At 39.4% G+C, this 17,781-nt stretch overlaps 2 protein-coding genes across 3 annotated transcripts; one reads left to right on the plus strand and one right to left on the minus strand.

Moving 5' to 3' along the window:
- The first annotated feature begins 3,328 nt into the window (after window positions 1-3,328).
- PPO2 (Prophenoloxidase 2) lies at window positions 3,329-13,934 on the plus strand. Its single transcript, XM_022066119.2, has 13 exons — window positions 3,329-3,486; window positions 4,675-4,810; window positions 5,409-5,601; window positions 6,329-6,552; window positions 6,788-6,990; window positions 7,291-7,441; window positions 7,736-7,837; window positions 8,178-8,342; window positions 9,562-9,690; window positions 10,403-10,591; window positions 10,680-10,818; window positions 11,650-11,882; window positions 13,070-13,934. Exons 2-13 carry the CDS (start codon window positions 4,691-4,693, stop codon window positions 13,304-13,306), a joined length of 2,085 nt encoding a protein of 694 aa, XP_021921811.1. The 5' UTR covers window positions 3,329-3,486; window positions 4,675-4,690; the 3' UTR covers window positions 13,307-13,934.
- Window positions 12,415-17,756, minus strand: Pex12 (peroxisomal biogenesis factor 12). Of its 2 annotated transcripts, none has more exons than XM_022066121.2 (6): window positions 17,542-17,756; window positions 17,221-17,329; window positions 15,975-16,320; window positions 15,748-15,898; window positions 15,379-15,464; window positions 12,415-14,692 (listed from the first exon to the last, which is right to left on the minus strand). In XM_022066121.2, exons 1-6 carry the CDS (start codon window positions 17,659-17,661, stop codon window positions 14,575-14,577), a joined length of 930 nt encoding a protein of 309 aa, XP_021921813.1. In that variant the 5' UTR covers window positions 17,662-17,756; the 3' UTR covers window positions 12,415-14,574. The 2 variants fall into 2 exon arrangements, with proteins under 2 accessions (XP_021921813.1, XP_021921815.1); XM_022066123.2 differs by lacking the exon at window positions 17,542-17,756 and adding an exon at window positions 17,461-17,527.
- Window positions 17,757-17,781: the final 25 nt, after the last annotated feature.

A 17,781-nucleotide genomic window follows, 5' to 3' on the forward strand; every position in this document is an offset into this window, starting at 1 on the left:
CAGTTTGCTTAAGTGTTCTTTTGTTTTGTACTGTTCTTCCTGAAATGTATCCGAAAAGGAACATTTCTGACATAATTGAGAAAGAAGTTGAATAGTATTCCTACTAAATTAAGAATTTGTGATTTATGTTAGTAAAGCGTGAAATATCTCAAACCATGGACTGATGAAAGTATAAAAAAATTTCATTATTAATTCCTTGTACAAGTCTTTGTGAGTTGCATGATGAGGTGTGCAGGTGATCTGTTGCAGAAATTCATTCTTGTTCTCCAAATGGCCATTTCTTCCATCTTTATGGAATTGAAAGATTTTTGCCATTATAGATTTCTGAGGTTCTGGAACAATTGCAGCAAACCTGCAAAAAAGAGATGGAATCAAGCTGAACTTTATTCTTTTAGGTGACCTTTTACCTGTAACAGAATACAATTCATTCTATGACAAGGGAGCATAAACAGCTGTACTGTTTTTAGGTTAAAAAACAGGCGAAATCTGTTGAGCAATGCTATGCTTGTAGACGAACACACACAAGTGTGCCAAAAGAATTGTACATTTATAATGGAGGTATTAGGTGTCTGTGGGTTGGGCTGTTTAGATATGCTTTGAAATATAATTTTTGGCAACATTTTGTATGCATTTATATTTTCTCTTGTGATTGCTGTTTGTATGAATCATCCACTTCGAGTTCAAGTTATGAAACGCCTCAGTCTGTAATCTAAATATGGAATATGTTACAAAAGTCAGCCGTGCGTGAACCTTTAACTGAGACTGCAACAGGTTTTGAGAAGTGTACCCTCTGGTAGATGCATGGGCATTATTCTAGAATCTCAAGATTTGTTCAGTAGTTTTATATTTAATTATAGTTCATTTAACAATGCTGAGTGTAGAATGATAATTCACAATGAATTGGAGTGGATGTGGAAGGAAGTGGTCATGACCTGTGTGAACTGAGGAGAACTATGAAAAACTCAATATAGCTGGTGTGCGGGCTGAGATTTGAACCTGGGACCTCCAGAATATGAAGCAGTTGTGCTGATCACTTGGTAATAGTGTTTGTATGCGTACAGTTGTTGGTTGCAGTAATTGTGGCCAGATCAGCAATAATAAAGACTTGTGTCAAGAAGTTGGTGTTTTCATTTAATTGCGCTCTTAAAATCCCTTCCAGGTCCAGTCAAAAACTACCTTTGTGAAGAGGATTGCATTATGCTAACCAACAGTGCAGAGCAAGAAGTCAAGTTTTGCACTTCCTCTGTGTCAGTAATGTTTCATAGCTTGAGATTTGTCTTCTTCAGCTGATATTTTACAGAAACCATTCCATGCTCTTATTTCTCCAACTCGGATGCTGTGGTCCTGTATTGATATAGTTTCATAGTGGGTGAGATTACAAGGTAAATTTCTTTGTATGAAGGCAGGTCACTCTTTACCTGGGATTGTTGTTTCTTGTAAACGACAGTGGATCATTGTCATATGTATACTTGGGCGGGGGATACCTCAAGAAGGCTGCCTAATGTGGAACAGATAAAGGTGTAGTTTTTATGTTCCCACAGTGATACCAATTCTATGTGGTTTTCTAGTGGATAGGTCCTGTCTAAAACCATATTGTTAAGTAACTAAACATTTAAAATTATGCATCACTGATTTGCAGATAATGCTGGATTTGACTCCCCCCCACCCTATTTCATTTTCTAACTGATGCAAAGTGTAGATATGGGAAGATTCCTGTAGTGACTGAATGGTTTTACATGGTTTGTCTCATGAGATACTTCACCATACCCAGTTGAGTGTACTTTTAATCGAGTGTCAATTACCAACTCTAAATGAGTAGGTTAGATTGGAATTTTTTGAATGCAACACATTGGTACAACTGAAGTTGAGGTTTTGAGAGGAAAGTTCAGATTCAGGTTTGAAGTCTGTCATGTTTACTTGGGCCCACAATCACAGTATAATTCATTGGAGTGCACCTGTGTGGATGTACTATAAACTATTTGGGAGTGCTGTGGGGGCCAGTGCTTTATGTTACTTTCATGTCTAAACATTCTTTCTTCAACAAAAAGTAAAGTTGTGTAAAAGGGAAGTGGCTTGTGGTGATGGGAAGTGCCCAACCAAAACTTCAGCTCAAGGTGAGTGTTAACATAACCCAATAATAGATATAAATTACATAAAACAGGATGCCAGGTCTCATAACCACTTCCTGCTGGTTGCTATTGACATACCACATTCAGTACTTTAAAAAAATCATCTTGCTTTGGTAACTTAAGTTAAGTTACTAGACGTAATTGTTGATACAAAAGAATACAGAATTATGATGGTGTTCCTGAACAAGTCTTTCTCATTCATAAAGGCAAATGTGACATCCCTACTTATTTGACTTCATAAACGCACATCTTGTATATGATGTGTTGGTAGGTGGTAACAGTATCATATTAACAAAATAACAAGCCTATATGATGTGTAACTTTTGAATCAAAATTTGAAGCAATTTCATCTGAGCTGAATTAAATAAGATTAATTATGTCTGCCATGCAGAAGTTATGTGTTTCTGGTTCACAATTTTCTGATGTCTTTCGTCCGTTAGCTCACCTTGATGAGTTCCAGTTGCAGCAATTTATTTGTTCTGGAGACTTCTGTCTTTCTGCTAACCTTGAGGGTGAAATCATGTTTATTTGACATTCATTGTATTTATACATGAAGAAATGCTACTTCTGTCTTGCATAATATTTTTCTTCATATGTGTAAATATCCATGACTTCTTACTTTCGCCTAATTGTAGGCCTCTTTACATGATGTACTTGATATCCATGATGGATTGAGCAACATTTAAAGAGTGTTTACACAAGAAAAGTAAATGTTCTGGGGCATTTTTAGACAGAGGAGTTCACCTTCCATATTCCAAAACATTGATTTATACCTATAATTTCACATAGTGTTACAATCCATAAGAACATCTTCACCCCTGTTAGAACCTCTTATCTCAAATAATTATGTTTTCATGCAGTTTTAGTTTCCACTACCATTTATTTGAATATTCTATGCCAGGCAATAGCTACACACGTCAAAACATTAAGAAAACACCCATTGCTATAATCTGTATGAACAGGTGAGCTCCATTGTGAATATACTTGAGCCTTGCAAAGGACTTGTGACAACTCAGTATATGTTGTTCCTTGAGTGATATCACCAATGAATCAAAGTGTTAGGGAAGGAATGATGTCTTGAATTTTAAGATGCCAACTTATGCGTTATGTCTCAGGAGCAATGACCTGGCATATTAACTGATTTAGCAGTCAAATTATAGAAGCTACAAACTGTTACAACATCAACTTCCTGTCTGTAGAAAAGCTGTGGGAACCCCAGACCACAGTACTGTTGAACAAACAAGGAAGGTGTTGTTTTTTCCTGTGGTGGCACCACATCCTAAAAACTACTTCATGAACAGAGCATAAAGACTGTCCCATGCACGTCAACAGCTTCAGTTCTTTGCAGTTGTCACAGGTGAGTGCTTGTTGCTAACAGCTGTTCTTTACACATTATTTATCACATCAGGATCTATGACATTATAATGTTTAACTTCTTTAATACTGATTTTTTTTACATAGATATGAGTTATAAATTAAATTTATGGAAAGTCAAGAAGTTGACAGATTTCAGTGATGATGTCACATCTTAACTGTATTCAAGGCAGTAGAGGTCAGTAAGTTGAAAGGTGATTTATCTAGATCGGCATTGAAAGGGTTAAGAAAGCAAGAAAAATCATAAAAACTTTGAAATAAAGTGATGATCGTATTTGGGTGATGTCCAAACTGAAGTTGGTTTCAACAGTTTCCCAAAATTTAACAGACGTTTTGGAGTAGGAAGATTTGTTGGCATTGGGATCATAAGAGTTGCTTTTCATTATATGTATGTGAATAGGATATTATTAACTCACAGAAGATGATATAAATGTATATTCATAGGAATGTCTTCTGGCATGTTGCACTGTGTAGCCCGGTAGACATTGACTGATGTTTCAAACGAGCTTACCATCTCTGGCCTTGACGATGGAGGCAGTAAGGTTCTCTGAAACAACGGTCTGTATCTGCCAGACGACATGGTACATCTCAAAAGACAACCATTTTCATACTTATCAACATGAGAATCAAAATCTCTATTCTACTTATGGAATTCCTTCAGTAGAACATTACTACAATCAGCTAACTGAAATGTTGTAGTTATAAAGTAAAGTAAAAAGTAAACCTGTCCCACTATGCGCCATGTAGGAGTTTGGGGGGAGAGAAGGTATAGCTCCTACTCGGCACTAACTTTGCAAATAAGCTACTTAATTATTCATTTAAGGGCTGTTGCTGTTGGCAGCCATTTTCCTGAGAGATTATTCCACTATTATGGTATCAAGGTTATCATGGCAGTGTAAATGACAGTGTTTTTCTTCTGGGTTGTGACACCATGTAGACTTGTACAAAGATACCAATGTTTCAGAGCAACATACTGCCTCCATCTTCAGAAATTCAGTATGTTTCTCTGAAGTGTTGGTGTCCACGTATTAGTCCAAATGGTGTCAAACCATAATACCATTGTCATCTGCTCTAGTATTGTATTAAATATCCTTTAATAGAGTGAAAAATCTATTGTGTGTGTTATTGCATAATATGCTGATCTTGAGTAATAAATCTGCTTTGATCGTAGTGACAAAACGTCCACGATGTCGAGACCAGCACAACCGCAGGATCTCCTGCTCATGTTCGATCGGCCGACTGAGCCAATCTTCATGCCCAAGGGAGACAACAACAATGTTGCTTTTGATGTTCCTCCAGCTCTCTTGGTGAGTAGAGTTCATATGTTTTAGTATTGGTGATACATGCTACAAGCAAGAACTGATGCCAAAATCCAGCCTTGGCCTCCTCCCTTGTAGGAGGTTTCTTTGTCTTTGAAGGGTGCATCTGTGAGTACTGAGTGACAAGCCCACTGCCTCTGCACAATTTCCACTCAATCCTGATTTGTCTGCTAGAGCAATCTAGTAGTGAATCAGGAGAGACTTGGGTGAGAAATGGCTACTGAATTTTGCTTATGAAACATCTCATATCATGCTCGCGAGGTTCTTTTACATGCAGTAAATCTACGGCATGGGACCATGGGCTTTACTTCCCCTCCGAAGTAAGTCGTGCTGTGAATATTTATCACCCTTAAGAATCCATCAACCTCAGCCGGGTTTGAACCCGCGAACTTTAGGTCCAGTGGCGATCACACTATCCACTAGTCCGCCAAGGTAAATACTACCATAGTTTATCATTAAAGTGGACTCTTCCTAACTAATAATTAGTAAGTTTTAATTTGTATTGCATCTTCATAATCCTAGGCAGCTAGTGCAGTGAGTCAAACAGTTCTCATGATATATGGAATCTACTACTGTTGGTTTGCAGGACAACCGAATCAACGCAGATGCAGGCCTGGTGAACAGGCTTGGTGCAGGAGAGGCCGATCAGCATGTTCAAGTGAAAACTATTGCTCTGCCTGACCTATCCATTCCCCAGACTCTGGCCCGCGACCAGAACTTCTCTCTGTTCATCCCATTACACCGGAAAGCTGCAGGCCGTCTCATCGAAATCCTGATGGGTAGGAGCATTTTAACTTACTGAGAAAGCTGCGTAATGATGAGCTTAAAAATTTGTGCTCCTCCCCAATATTGTCAGGGTGATTAAGTCAAGAAGACTGAGATGGGCGGGGCATGTAGCGCACATGGATGGGGAAAGAGGTTTTCACTGGGTATTGGTCGGGAAGCCTGAGGGGAAGAGACTGCTGGGGCAACCTAGACGTAGATGGGAGGAGAATCTCAGGTGGGATTTATCGGAGATAGGAGTTGAAAGAGACTGGATTTTGTTGGCCTAGGACAGGGTCCGGTAGAGGTCTTTGGTTAATTCGGTGATAACCTTCGGGTCCATAAGCCATCTAGTTAGTTTTAGTTAGAGATTTACTAAATAGTTCTACAGTTTTTGAACATTGCATAAAAACTGAATTTCTGCTTCATTATGCAGTTGAAGTCTCATTGCCCAGGAGTTAGCTTCACTCTTGTTCGTCACACTGAATTCTCTTAGTATTATGTAGAACATCAAAGAAGAATAAATAAAATGTTTTAGTTATGACCATAGATTGTCTGAATGTCAAACATATAAACATAATTTTGATGTGAAGAGGAACTTACAGAATCCATGTCCTGTGAGAATTCATTTATTAAATTCTTAGGTGTTATGCTAGGAGACACAAGGCAAATGGGATGCAGCCTCATTCACCCCAGACAAAATAATATATCACAAAGCCAGTAAGTCATTTCTAAATGTTACAGGAATGCGGAACATTGATGATCTGGTGTCAATGAGTGCAGCATGCCGTGAGCGTGTGAACCCATATCTATTTAATTATGCCCTGTCAGTGGCCATTCTGCACCGCCCTGACACCCGTAACCTGCAGATACCTCCACTATTCGAGTCATTTCCTGACAAGTTTATGGATGGGGCAATCTTCAACCGGGCAAGGCAGGAGTCTGAGATCTTCCCTTCTGGCTCCAGGGTATGTATTTATAAGCTGCAGATAGATTTAACTAAGTTTTTCATTTTTACTGTACCTTCCATATTTGACAAGGGAGATGGGACATGGCGTGCCTGTGCAGTGGTAAGGTTCAATATTAATAGTGTTGAACCTTTGGGTTTTTTATATCTAATTGACTTCATACTTACTGTCATCACCTACCCACATCTTATATTTGCTCCAAATAAGAAGTTATTGAATTTAATAATCTCAACAGCAACCACTGGAGATCCCAGTGGACTACACAGCGTCAGACCTAGACATAGAACACCGCCTGGCATACTTCCGTGAGGACATGGGCATCAACCTGCACCACTGGCACTGGCATCTGGTTTACCCTTTCAGTGGGCCTCGCAGTCTCGTGGACAAGGACCGGCGTGGGGAGCTCTTCTACTACATGCACCAGCAGATCATTGCAAGGTGATGATTGCAGAATCATATGAATTAAAATAAAACCTTACTATGGCTGGCCTGTGGCTTGATTGATTGTGCCCAGCTTTTGTTTCTTTGTGCGTCTTTCTTTTATTCAGTCATTTACAACTGTACTTTTCTTCCTATATGTGTCAAGAGCCGTTCTGAGTGGATAACGTTCTAAACTGAAATGTAAGAACCAGACCGTCTTCACATTAGACCTCCTAAGTAGTAGATATGATTGTATCATCCAGTCACAGAGCTGGCTGTGTGCATGCATTTTGTCAGATGATGCTTCTCCCTCATCAGGTACAACTTTGAACGGCTGTGCAACAGTTTGGCCCGTGTTAAACGTTTCCTCAACTGGCGAGAACCCATAGCAGAGGGCTACTTTTCTAAGCTGGACAGTCTCGTAGCAAGTAGAATCTGGCCTCCACGCCATTCCAATGCTACTATCAGCGTGAGTGATATGTTGTCTTGAATACTGAATCATTCATGTTAAAGTGCAATGAATCATTTTGTTGTTTAACTAATATATGTTGAAGTTAATGTTGATGTTGATGGAGTTGATAAAATAATATATTTTGCTGTTACTACAATAGCCAGCGGCATTTTGAAAATACATAGCTTGGATCTTGAATTTTGGTTGAGATTGAATGGGCTCTTTGCTCTTTGAATACTAAAAGTTATACCCCAGATCAGGTATTTGTTTTCATCAAGACAATGTGGTATAAAGGTATAATCTGCTGTACAGGATGTGAACCGAGAAGTTGATCAGCTCCAGGTGGACATAGCAGACTGTGAACGCTGGAGGGATCGCTTCTATGATGCCATTCATCAAGGCAGTATATTGATGGTAGGGGCAAGCAGTCCTTAAATAATTGTCAACAGCCACTTTCTTCTATTCATTTTGGTTAACCAGCAAATTAGTGATGAATCTGAGAACACTGCTGTTTTTGTTTCTGCTTTGCATCCTGAATGGGAGAAAGCAGCTTGAAGAAGTTGTGTCTTGTGTACAGTCTGAACTATAAAAACATTAGTTGGGTGCAATCACAATGTACTGAAGCTTTATGTGCTCACATTTTTACTGGTTACAGTATGACTGACACATATTCTGCATTATATAAGCATAAATACAAGCGAACCTGTAGTATCTCACATGCAGTGATTTCAGCTGACAATTGGCTCTGTTTTAGCCGAACGGAAACCGCGAGTTGCTAACTGAGGAGAAAGGCATTGACATTCTGGGCAACCTGATGGAAGCAAGTATCCTGTCGCCAAACATGAATGTGTACGGAGATCTGCACAACATGGGACATCTTCTAATATCGCTCTGCCATGACCCTGATGGGAGAAATCTGGTAAAATTGCCCTCTGTGACCTGGATTATGCACCCATCTTGTAAATATCTTCTGTCCATAACATGTACTTAGATGTGTGCCAGTATGAGACGGTCAGAAACCATGGAATTCCTGAATATTAGTGGACTAGAATTGGAGAGGTACAAACACACATCAGGTGGTTGCAGAAGTTAGGTAGATAGTACTAGTAAGTGAAAAACAAACGCAAATTTTGATGTGGAAAGGTTTAATCTCAAAAGCTAAATAACGTTGAGGTTAAAGAAGAGTATCAGGTAGAAAAATCTGAACAGTTTGTGTCTGTGGCAAAACTTTGATGATTATGAGGGAGACTAAATATTCAGAATGACATTAAAATTTATCTTTAAGGAACAGATAGGATATTAGGGTGTGGACTGGATTGTTTCAGAACAAGATCGAAGGGCAGGCTCTTGTGAACATATTACTGAACCTTTGGCAGGTAATTAGTTGAACAGATGAGCAACTGTTAGCTTTTAAAGAAGGTTTTTTGTTTCATGGAGTTCATTCCCTGCAATTCCCGTAATTAAAAAAATCTGACTGCTCATTACTTATATGTGCATGGAGCTTCGTCCTTGAGAACTCAATATTCTTTCAGTTCATCAAGAAATTTCCTTCCTTTTATGTAAGTCAAACGTTTATTATTGCATTCAGAAGCGCTTAGCACAAGACCTTTGCCGAGTGAGACAAATTGATTCCAGACCCTCATGGCCTATTTCTAGGCCCAGATATCTCTAGTGGTGCCTTCTCTTTCAGGTTTTCAATTGAAGTTTTGTAAGCTAATTTCATCTCGTTCATGCATGCTATATGCCCTGCCCATGTCATTCTCCTTGATTTGATCACCATAACAGTATTTTGTGAACATTACAAATTATGAAGCACCTTGTTCAGGTTCCTCCATCCTTCTGTTGGTTCTGTCTTCAGCGCCTTCCTCTCACGAACGCTCTCAGTCTTTAGCCTGGAGCCTAGAAGACGACAGAGTCTGAGCCGTTGCTTGTACCATGTAATTTTTCTTTACATTACTAACTTTCAGAATTAAGTTGCTTTAATGGGGCTTATTAAATTGTCATATGCAACACAATTCTCAGAAATCAAAGAACGAATACATTAAATTTGTCACTGTTAAATTCTCAAAACAGATCAAGTGTACAGAGCAGAAGAGAACATCTTTTTTTTAAACACAATGGCTGGTGTTGTCTTGCAGGAAACATTCAGTGCGATTGGTGACCCTGCAACAGCCATGAGGGATCCCATCTTCTACCGCTTGCATTCTTTTGTGGATGACATGTTCCAAGAACATAAGTCAACGCTGCCTCGCTATGAGACAAACAAGGTGAGTTATGGAGGCCCTGCTACAGTTCATGACCCCTGTAGTGGCACTTGATCACTTGTTCAGGAGAGTGGAAGCTTCCAAGAGCACAGTACAGTACGCCACCAGCCTGCATTCTTCCCTCTCATACACATCCCAGTTCATTTTTAATTATTTCATGAAGCTGTATAGCACTGTAGCCTGTTTTTGATAATCTAGTATGTTAATATTCAATCCATGTGTCAGTATATACATTTTTTTACTCATTTTCATGAGGGCAAGACATTGATGTAAAAAATGGATCAATTTTAAAATCCAGCTATATTACCAACATCAGTAACATTACATCAAAATAACTTGTTGCATGTCGGCCAGAAGATGGTAATCTGACTTTTTTGAGAAACGTGTAACCTCAACAAACCCAAAGCAGATGAAACGTAAAGTGGGTGTCACATTTCAGTCACTTTTGGTCTCTGCTGCCAGTAACATCTAATTACAATTTCACAGGTTCCCTAATCATAACATTTATATTAGGAAAATGTGAGACAAGATGAGATTACAGAATTGTTTTTCTGTTTCTCTTTTTTAATAATGCCTGGCTTACTAGTGTTTGTTGTGGTGCTGCTTCTACTGTTTCTCTTTGGTCTGTATTCCACAATTTGTTACTGTTGAACCAAACACATTTCTAGACATACTACTATTAATTATCACCCTTAATGAACCTCTCATCTTGCAGCTTGTATACAATGGAATCACTATTCGTTCTGTGGATGTAGAGACACCTGGTGCGCCAAAAAATGAGCTCAGAACGTATTGGAAGAAAGATGATGTGGATCTTTCCCGGGGTATTGACTTTACTCCACGTGGCAATGTGTTTGCACGGTTCACTCACCTCCAGCATACAGATTTCACGTACAAGATCCAGGTATGTGATTATATGAGGATGTGACCACCCATTCCTAGAAATATGTAACAGACTCATGGAAGGGAGACTGCTGTGCCATTGGTTGCAGGTCGAGAACAGCACGAACAGCCCGAAGGTGGGCACAGTGAGGATTTTCTTGGCACCCAAGTTTGACGAGCGAGGTGTCAACATGCTTTTCCGGAACCAGAGGCTTCTGTTCATTGAACAGGACAAATTCACTGTCACATGTAAGTTAGAAAGTGTTTGAGTGGACAGTAACTGTAAGAGTTGTTTAGTGAAGTCTCTTACTTTTAATTTGAAAGTATTAAGAAACAAACTGCCCATGAAAATATTTGTACCTAAGACAGAAAAAGTAACTGAACTGGAGTAAAGGTCAAGGTACAATCATTTGTGGTGCCTGATGAAGCACCATACCATAAAGACGTGTGCGAGAGTGGAGGTATAATTCCATGCATTCTTAATCTCAGCACCAGATGGAGGACAGTGATTGAGCTTTATTCTTTGGCCACTTTAACCCCACAGATGAGCCCCATGCCCACTGGATAGGATGCTGGGTGGTCCCCAGACCTGGTCTGGACATTGCGACAGAGAAAAAATTGTTTGGGACTTAGCGTGGGTTGTTCAGCCTGTAGCGTATTTGCTATACTGACTGAGCTATCCTCGCACTTTGGGAATGCAGAACTTTATACGACAAGGAATTTCAAAATTATTGGGCTCAGTAGGGCTGTTGGACAGAGTGTTGGGGCAGACCCCCAAAGCCATTCTGGATGTTACTATTATGAGAAAATTGTCAATATCCCTGTTCAAAATAAAACACTGGGTCCATCCAGGGCTGTCACAGAAGTTTCATGCTTTGTGTTTTACTTTTAAAAACAAAGACTAATTTTTTATAAAGTGCCAACAAACACTAACATAGACCCATGGGCCAAGACAAAAGCATAATTCCATATAGAGTGATGTGTATATATTGTATTTCAAACTGGGTGCATACATGACTAATAGGCATGAATTTCTTACTGAATATTATTGTAATGTGATACCACACTGATATTATGCAGTGAAGCCCAAGTCAAACACCATCGAAAGGAAGTCAACTGATTCTTCACTGACAATACCATTTGAGAGAACATTCCGAGAGCTGCAGAGAAACAGACCAGGTGGGGGTGTTTCACTGGAACAGTTCAATTTCTGTGGATGCGGCTGGCCACAGCACATGCTTCTCCCCAAGGGTACCCCAGAAGGCATGCCCTGTGAGATTTTTGTGATGATCTCCAATTTTGATGATGATAAGGTAAGTCCACAGCCTTGAGAACTCTGCATGCTGTGAAGTTGTATTGTACATGTTCCAGCAATTTCTGTGGAATATTCTGTATTCTTAGCCCTTTCTAGTTCAGTCTCAAGGTGCCCTTGATAACGCATTTTACTCCATTAGGTACAGTGTCATGTTTAACTTGACATGCAATTTCATAAAGATTTTTTTGCTCTTGTGCAAAGACTTCTGCTGCCATCTGTCAGTGGTCGTATGAATTATTTTACATTTCCTGTCAAAGAACTCACATTCATCAGTGGAAATTATTGTGATTTCATAATTTAAATCACCTCAAAAACAAAATGCACATTGGTACCCAAGCAACAACCACGTTAGTTTATTTTGCCATCTAGCAACCTGGCTAGAATGTTGAAAGGTAGATATGGTTAACCTTTAAACGACGGGATTTAAATGGCAAAGCGGTAGCAGCCCTACGGAGTTTTTTTGCAGGTTTTTAAACTTTTGTGCATGCTCTACGGAAAACTTTAATATTATCTAAAGTAAACATGATAAATTGACGAAATAAAAGCCATATTTATTCGGATAGAACACAGAATACATAGTTTTTTTTTAAAAATGCAGTTAATATCTTCATTGCCTAAATAGGCCTTAGTAACTTTACTTTCTTCTTTGGAAGCTCATTTGACATGGTAGAAGCCATGGTTGTGAACTAATGACCACACAGAAAAATTTGTTTCCCCTACTTCAGAGGATACACATTCTTTTCACCCATCATGCCGAGGAATGTGAGAAGTTTTGAATAGAGGGTCTGAAAATGAAGCCGAAACCCACTTAACAATAACAATGTTTATTGCTGTTTATGGTTATAGCTCAGGCTGACCTTGTGAAAACCCTAGAGAAAGTGAATCAATGTTTGCAGCCTCTAAAACAGGCCAAAAGACATAGCCAAGTCTACTTAGAGTGTTGCAAGATTTGCGTTCCGCACAAGGACCGTTCCTAGGGCTGAGTACACAACTTACGTCCCAGACAAGGAACGTCAGTAAGATAAAGGTTAAAGAAGTAAATAAGATAGAAAGCAGTGATGATGATGGCAAAGAAGAAGTTGAGAAAAATATCAGATCTGTTTAATAATGCAGCATCTATAGTTGCAAAAATAACTGTACTGTGTGCAAGGACATTTCACATAACTCTTGCTCATTGGTTTGCAGATAAACCAGTCTACAGAAGGTTCATGCGCTGATGCTGCTATTTTCTGCGGTATCAGGGACAAACTGTACCCTGATAAGCGGTCCATGGGTTACCCATTTGATCGCATGCCTCGTGACGGTGTCAACACTCTGGCAGATTTCCTTACACCCAATATGTTCGTTCGGGATGTGAGCATCAGATTTACAAACCAGACTGTTGGGGTGCAAGGTGGCGACGAGCCAAACCGGCTCAACTGATGAGCATCAACTGCTATCTGCAACAACGGAAATGACCAATGCTTTGTTTAGGTTAATGCTTCAGGACCACGGTGTTTAGAATCACAGCCTATGTTGTAGAGAATACACAAGTTTGATTCTTACTTAAAAAGTTGTCAGAAAACATGTTATGTTCTATTTGCTACTCCACTGGAGTACATATTGTGGAATCTGAACATAATTTAGTAGTTCCTTTGTGTAATATGTAGACTTTATTAAATATAATTTAAAACAATATGTTTAACTGTTTTGGATGTTTGATTGTTTTATATTCATAATCTTTATCATGTGAAAAGGGAGGCATGTGGTGGCCTTATCTTTTAATTTCCTTGTGTTGTAATTGACACCAGTTAGTTTGTGCCTGTGGTCACTTCTCCATACATTTTGCCTTGCTTCCCATTTATCCCTTTGTTATCCTCACCATCTGCCACTGCAACAGGCAATACAGACTAAAACTGGACTTTTCACTTGTAGCAAATATGAGTAGACATTCCAATTGAGAAGAATGTCTGTTGCCAATATTTGTTAATTATAGAGGCTTGTCTGTATCTGTATGACTTTGTAATATCCTGCACATAATAAAGAAGACAGTAGTTGCAGAGACTCTTCATTCCTGGATTCATTACTTCATGCGACCTGAAGAAAATGGGTTGGTTACTTTGATTTGGTTTCTTTATAACCCATTCCTCTTGCATTAAAAAAATTACTTATTGAAATTATCAGTCATAATATCTGATCTCTGGACTGAGATACAAGCCTGAGATCATCTGAATATGCAGCGGAAGCTCTGATCACTCAGCCACGACATTTGGCGGGAATTTCCAAAATCTGAGGCACCCGCCACAACTACAGCCTGCAAAATGTCTCCCACATGATAGGTCACTACATGTTCAGATACTGCCATCACTAAATACTCTGTCTTTAGAATGATGTGATAACTCCAAACTGGACCTCTGAATAGATGTGTATATGAAATTAAATTAAGATCACGCAAGACACCAGAAACTGAAATATGGTTCATATTACTCTGATTTTGACACTGTTACATTCTGATGCTTCTTGACCAAGGGTCAGAACAAGCAATTGATGTTAATACTTTCTTATTATTTACATTCCTTCACTGTATAATTTTAAATAAGTCTTCTCCAGAATCAATGAAAGACAATCCAAGAAGTAAGAACAGTCCCATAAGTTCCCTTGCGCTTTATAAAGTACACTGTGATAGATTACACTACTGTCCACCCCAAGTGTCAGGAGTGGCTGGAGTAGATTCGGATTAGGTCTCCTACATCTGCAGGATATTTGGTCACTGGACAGCAATGGTTGTCCCGGATGTACTGCACAATGCAGCGGTAGCAGAACACAAACCTGTGAAGAAACACATAAAAGCAGAAAGGTGTATTTGAACTCGGACTAGAGGTTCTTTGTAGATTGCGGTCTTCTGGCTTATTACTCCGTGTAGTCTTCAAAGTATCTACATCTTGAAAGTGGAGGCAGAATCCTCCTCTGAAATGTTGGTAACCATCTGCAAGATTATATGGCATCATAACCTACAACAGAATTCCACTTTTCACTGTGTTCCCTGTGATTTTGCATACCTTACAGTCCTTTACATTCATTTATTGCAGATATAAATTTACTGTTACAAAGCTCAGCATTCTGCAGAGAATTAAATCATCTTTCACTGTATTTAATTCAATTTTAATAACATTGAAAAGTGTTTAAAACAAAATTTAATTTGTAGATCTTGAAGAGATCCATATTGTAAGTCATGTACCATTTTTTTAAATAAAACACTTGGCTTGAGTTTTATGCAAAGCTCAGATTGTACTGGATCAAAATTAGATTTGCTCAACAGCTTTTAGTGGAAACCACCATAACAAATTTCATCTAAATGAATTCAGGAGATAAGAAATATGGAAGGACACATATAACCTGCACACTTACATCATACAATTTTTGTGCAAATAATATATAACAATACATACTTTGTCTATTTATGAATGCACATAGTGAAAAGGTTAATTAAAATATTAATTCAGGGACCAACTTACCCAGATACAGACAGTACAGTTTCAATCTTCCAGTTTTGGAGACATATTGGACACACTCTGCCATATTGCCTTGCCTCGGCTGACACCTGCACAGAGAGGTAAGAATGTCAGCTCATGCAGATCCAAATTATATGACTTCATGTAATTCCTGTGTATAAGGCACTCCACAAGTGATTATGAAGCCCTGAACTGTTCAAACAATTTCCCGTTATTTTGAAACTGGAGATCGGCATCATCATCACTCAGCTCTATTCAGAGCCACTCCAATCCGGTTAATCTTGTGATTTTAATGTGAAAGCAAAATCATAAAAGCAGTCAAATAAACATAAGGTGATAACATACAGACCACATAAAATAAAACAGATTTACCTTACAAGGGGGAGGGACAGGTAGGGCAGTGAGACTGGTGCGCAGCTTGTCCTCTGAATGCCACCACTGCAGGAACTGAAGGAAAAACGCTCCAAACTCCAATGTGTGCATCAGCAGGTAGCCCACGAATTTTGCCGACAGAAGCGGGAACCTACACATAAAGCAATGTTACCATCAGAAGTACACAAGCCCTTACTTCTATGGTGTAGTCTAGGAACAAACCATACTTGGACTCATGTGTCTGTTCAGGTGTGTACTGCAGTGTGACACCAGCCAGGTGGAGGAGTGGTGAATGGCTTGCAGTGCTCCCATTCATGTAGCAGAGGTAGTTCCCCAGCACACAACCCTCCCACACCGAATGCAGAACTGAATGGAGTCGCACCCAGCCCTCAGATGTCCCCTGTAGTTGGTACTGTGTCACTTTGTCCTCCAGCTTGGTTCGAAGGTATGGAACTACACACAGACACAGCAAAGAGACGGCCTCCTCGTGGGGTGGCAGCCGAGGGCAGTGCAGCGAGATGCCACGTAATGGCACGCGTTGTAAGCCATAGAATGCCTCTGCAAATGAGGCACCTTAATTGGGAAGCACCAGACAAATATTAATCTCAGAGTATGACATACCAGAACTGAAGTAAATAACACAGAGTACTGTATCTGCTTTGTATTCTGGAGATAACTCTGACCATTTTCATTGTTTCTTGAGCCATTATTGTTCTAACCCAAGTACTGCCAACCTATTCTGTTCCCATGGAGTTCTTAAATGAATACAGGAAGGTGAGGTAAAGTTGTACTGCTTAATGAAGCACCGTGTATGGGGGTATAGCCCCTTACATTAACGTCAGCATTGGATGGAGGTGAGTGACCAACTTTATGCTCTGGCCACTTTATACCCAGCAACTGAGGCCTGGCCACCTATCATATAGGAGGTCTCATGGCTAATCAGAATGAAGTGTTAGAAAGAAAAATGTCCTGCCCTTGCTTGGAATTAAACCTTGGCTGTCCAACCTGTAGAAAGTCATGGTATTGAATAAGCTATCTGTGAGGGTGGTCCATGCTCAGTGGTCATACATCAGTCACAATAATAACACCAGACATGGCAAAAGGTGTGACTTTTTTATCTTCAGATACCACAAGACCACTGTTTGGTTCTTATACTACACAGCTTACTCGGTCCCAAGTACAGAAGACCCCAGGCTTTCACGGTGGTGGGATGACTACAATCTGAAATCTGATTCCATGTTATCAAAGCAAATGCCTGAAGACATAATGGCAGAAGGAAATTCCAGAGAAGGCAGGACTTTGCCTCCTTTAATTTTTGTTGAAAAAATCACAAGAAGGATAAGTTATCCTGTGTTATCCTTCTCCGACTCAAATAAATTTAAACTTAACAGTCTTTGGTAAGTGCAAAATATGGGCAGACATCCATTAATGTAAGTTCAGATGACCTATCCGAATTAAGACTCCATTTCTTACCATGACACTTTAAATAACAGTACTGAAGTATGGTGTTAAATGCAAAGTAGACTTCCTCAAACCAACCGATAAGCCACCCATATTTCTCAGGGTTACATGATGCCAAGAACTGAAATAGAAAACCTGGAGTAAACTACGTGTACAACATGAATTAACAAGATGAGTATACTTTATCAACACTATTGAAAAAATTAATGCATTTGCAGGACAAGTTATATTTCCTCAAGTGCGAGGCCTTACAAAAAGACACCCATATAATTCTTTGGCCATTATATCACTCAAATAATCTTCGTGGTGTATGAATCAGCTGATTTATATTACCATAGCAACACGCTTTAAGGCCGGATGAAATGTTACTGTCAGTGAATCCTGGGCAACAACTTCGAATATCGAAGGTTTTGTATGCGAAGTAGCTGTTAGGTGTGCCGCTCTTTCAGCCATTGCAACCTTTAAACACGCAGTTAAATGATGGCACGAAAATATTCAGTACCTGTCACTCACTAAGTTGCCATGTTTGTAAACACGAATTACCAACTTAGCATTTATACACCACAGATGAGA

Source organism: Zootermopsis nevadensis, unplaced genomic scaffold (assembly GCF_977971745.1).
Source record: "Zootermopsis nevadensis isolate Lab colony 2312 unplaced genomic scaffold, Znev_1.0 Znev_ptg000003l, whole genome shotgun sequence".
In the NCBI taxonomy this organism is placed as follows: Eukaryota; Metazoa; Arthropoda; class Insecta; order Blattodea; family Termopsidae; genus Zootermopsis; species Zootermopsis nevadensis.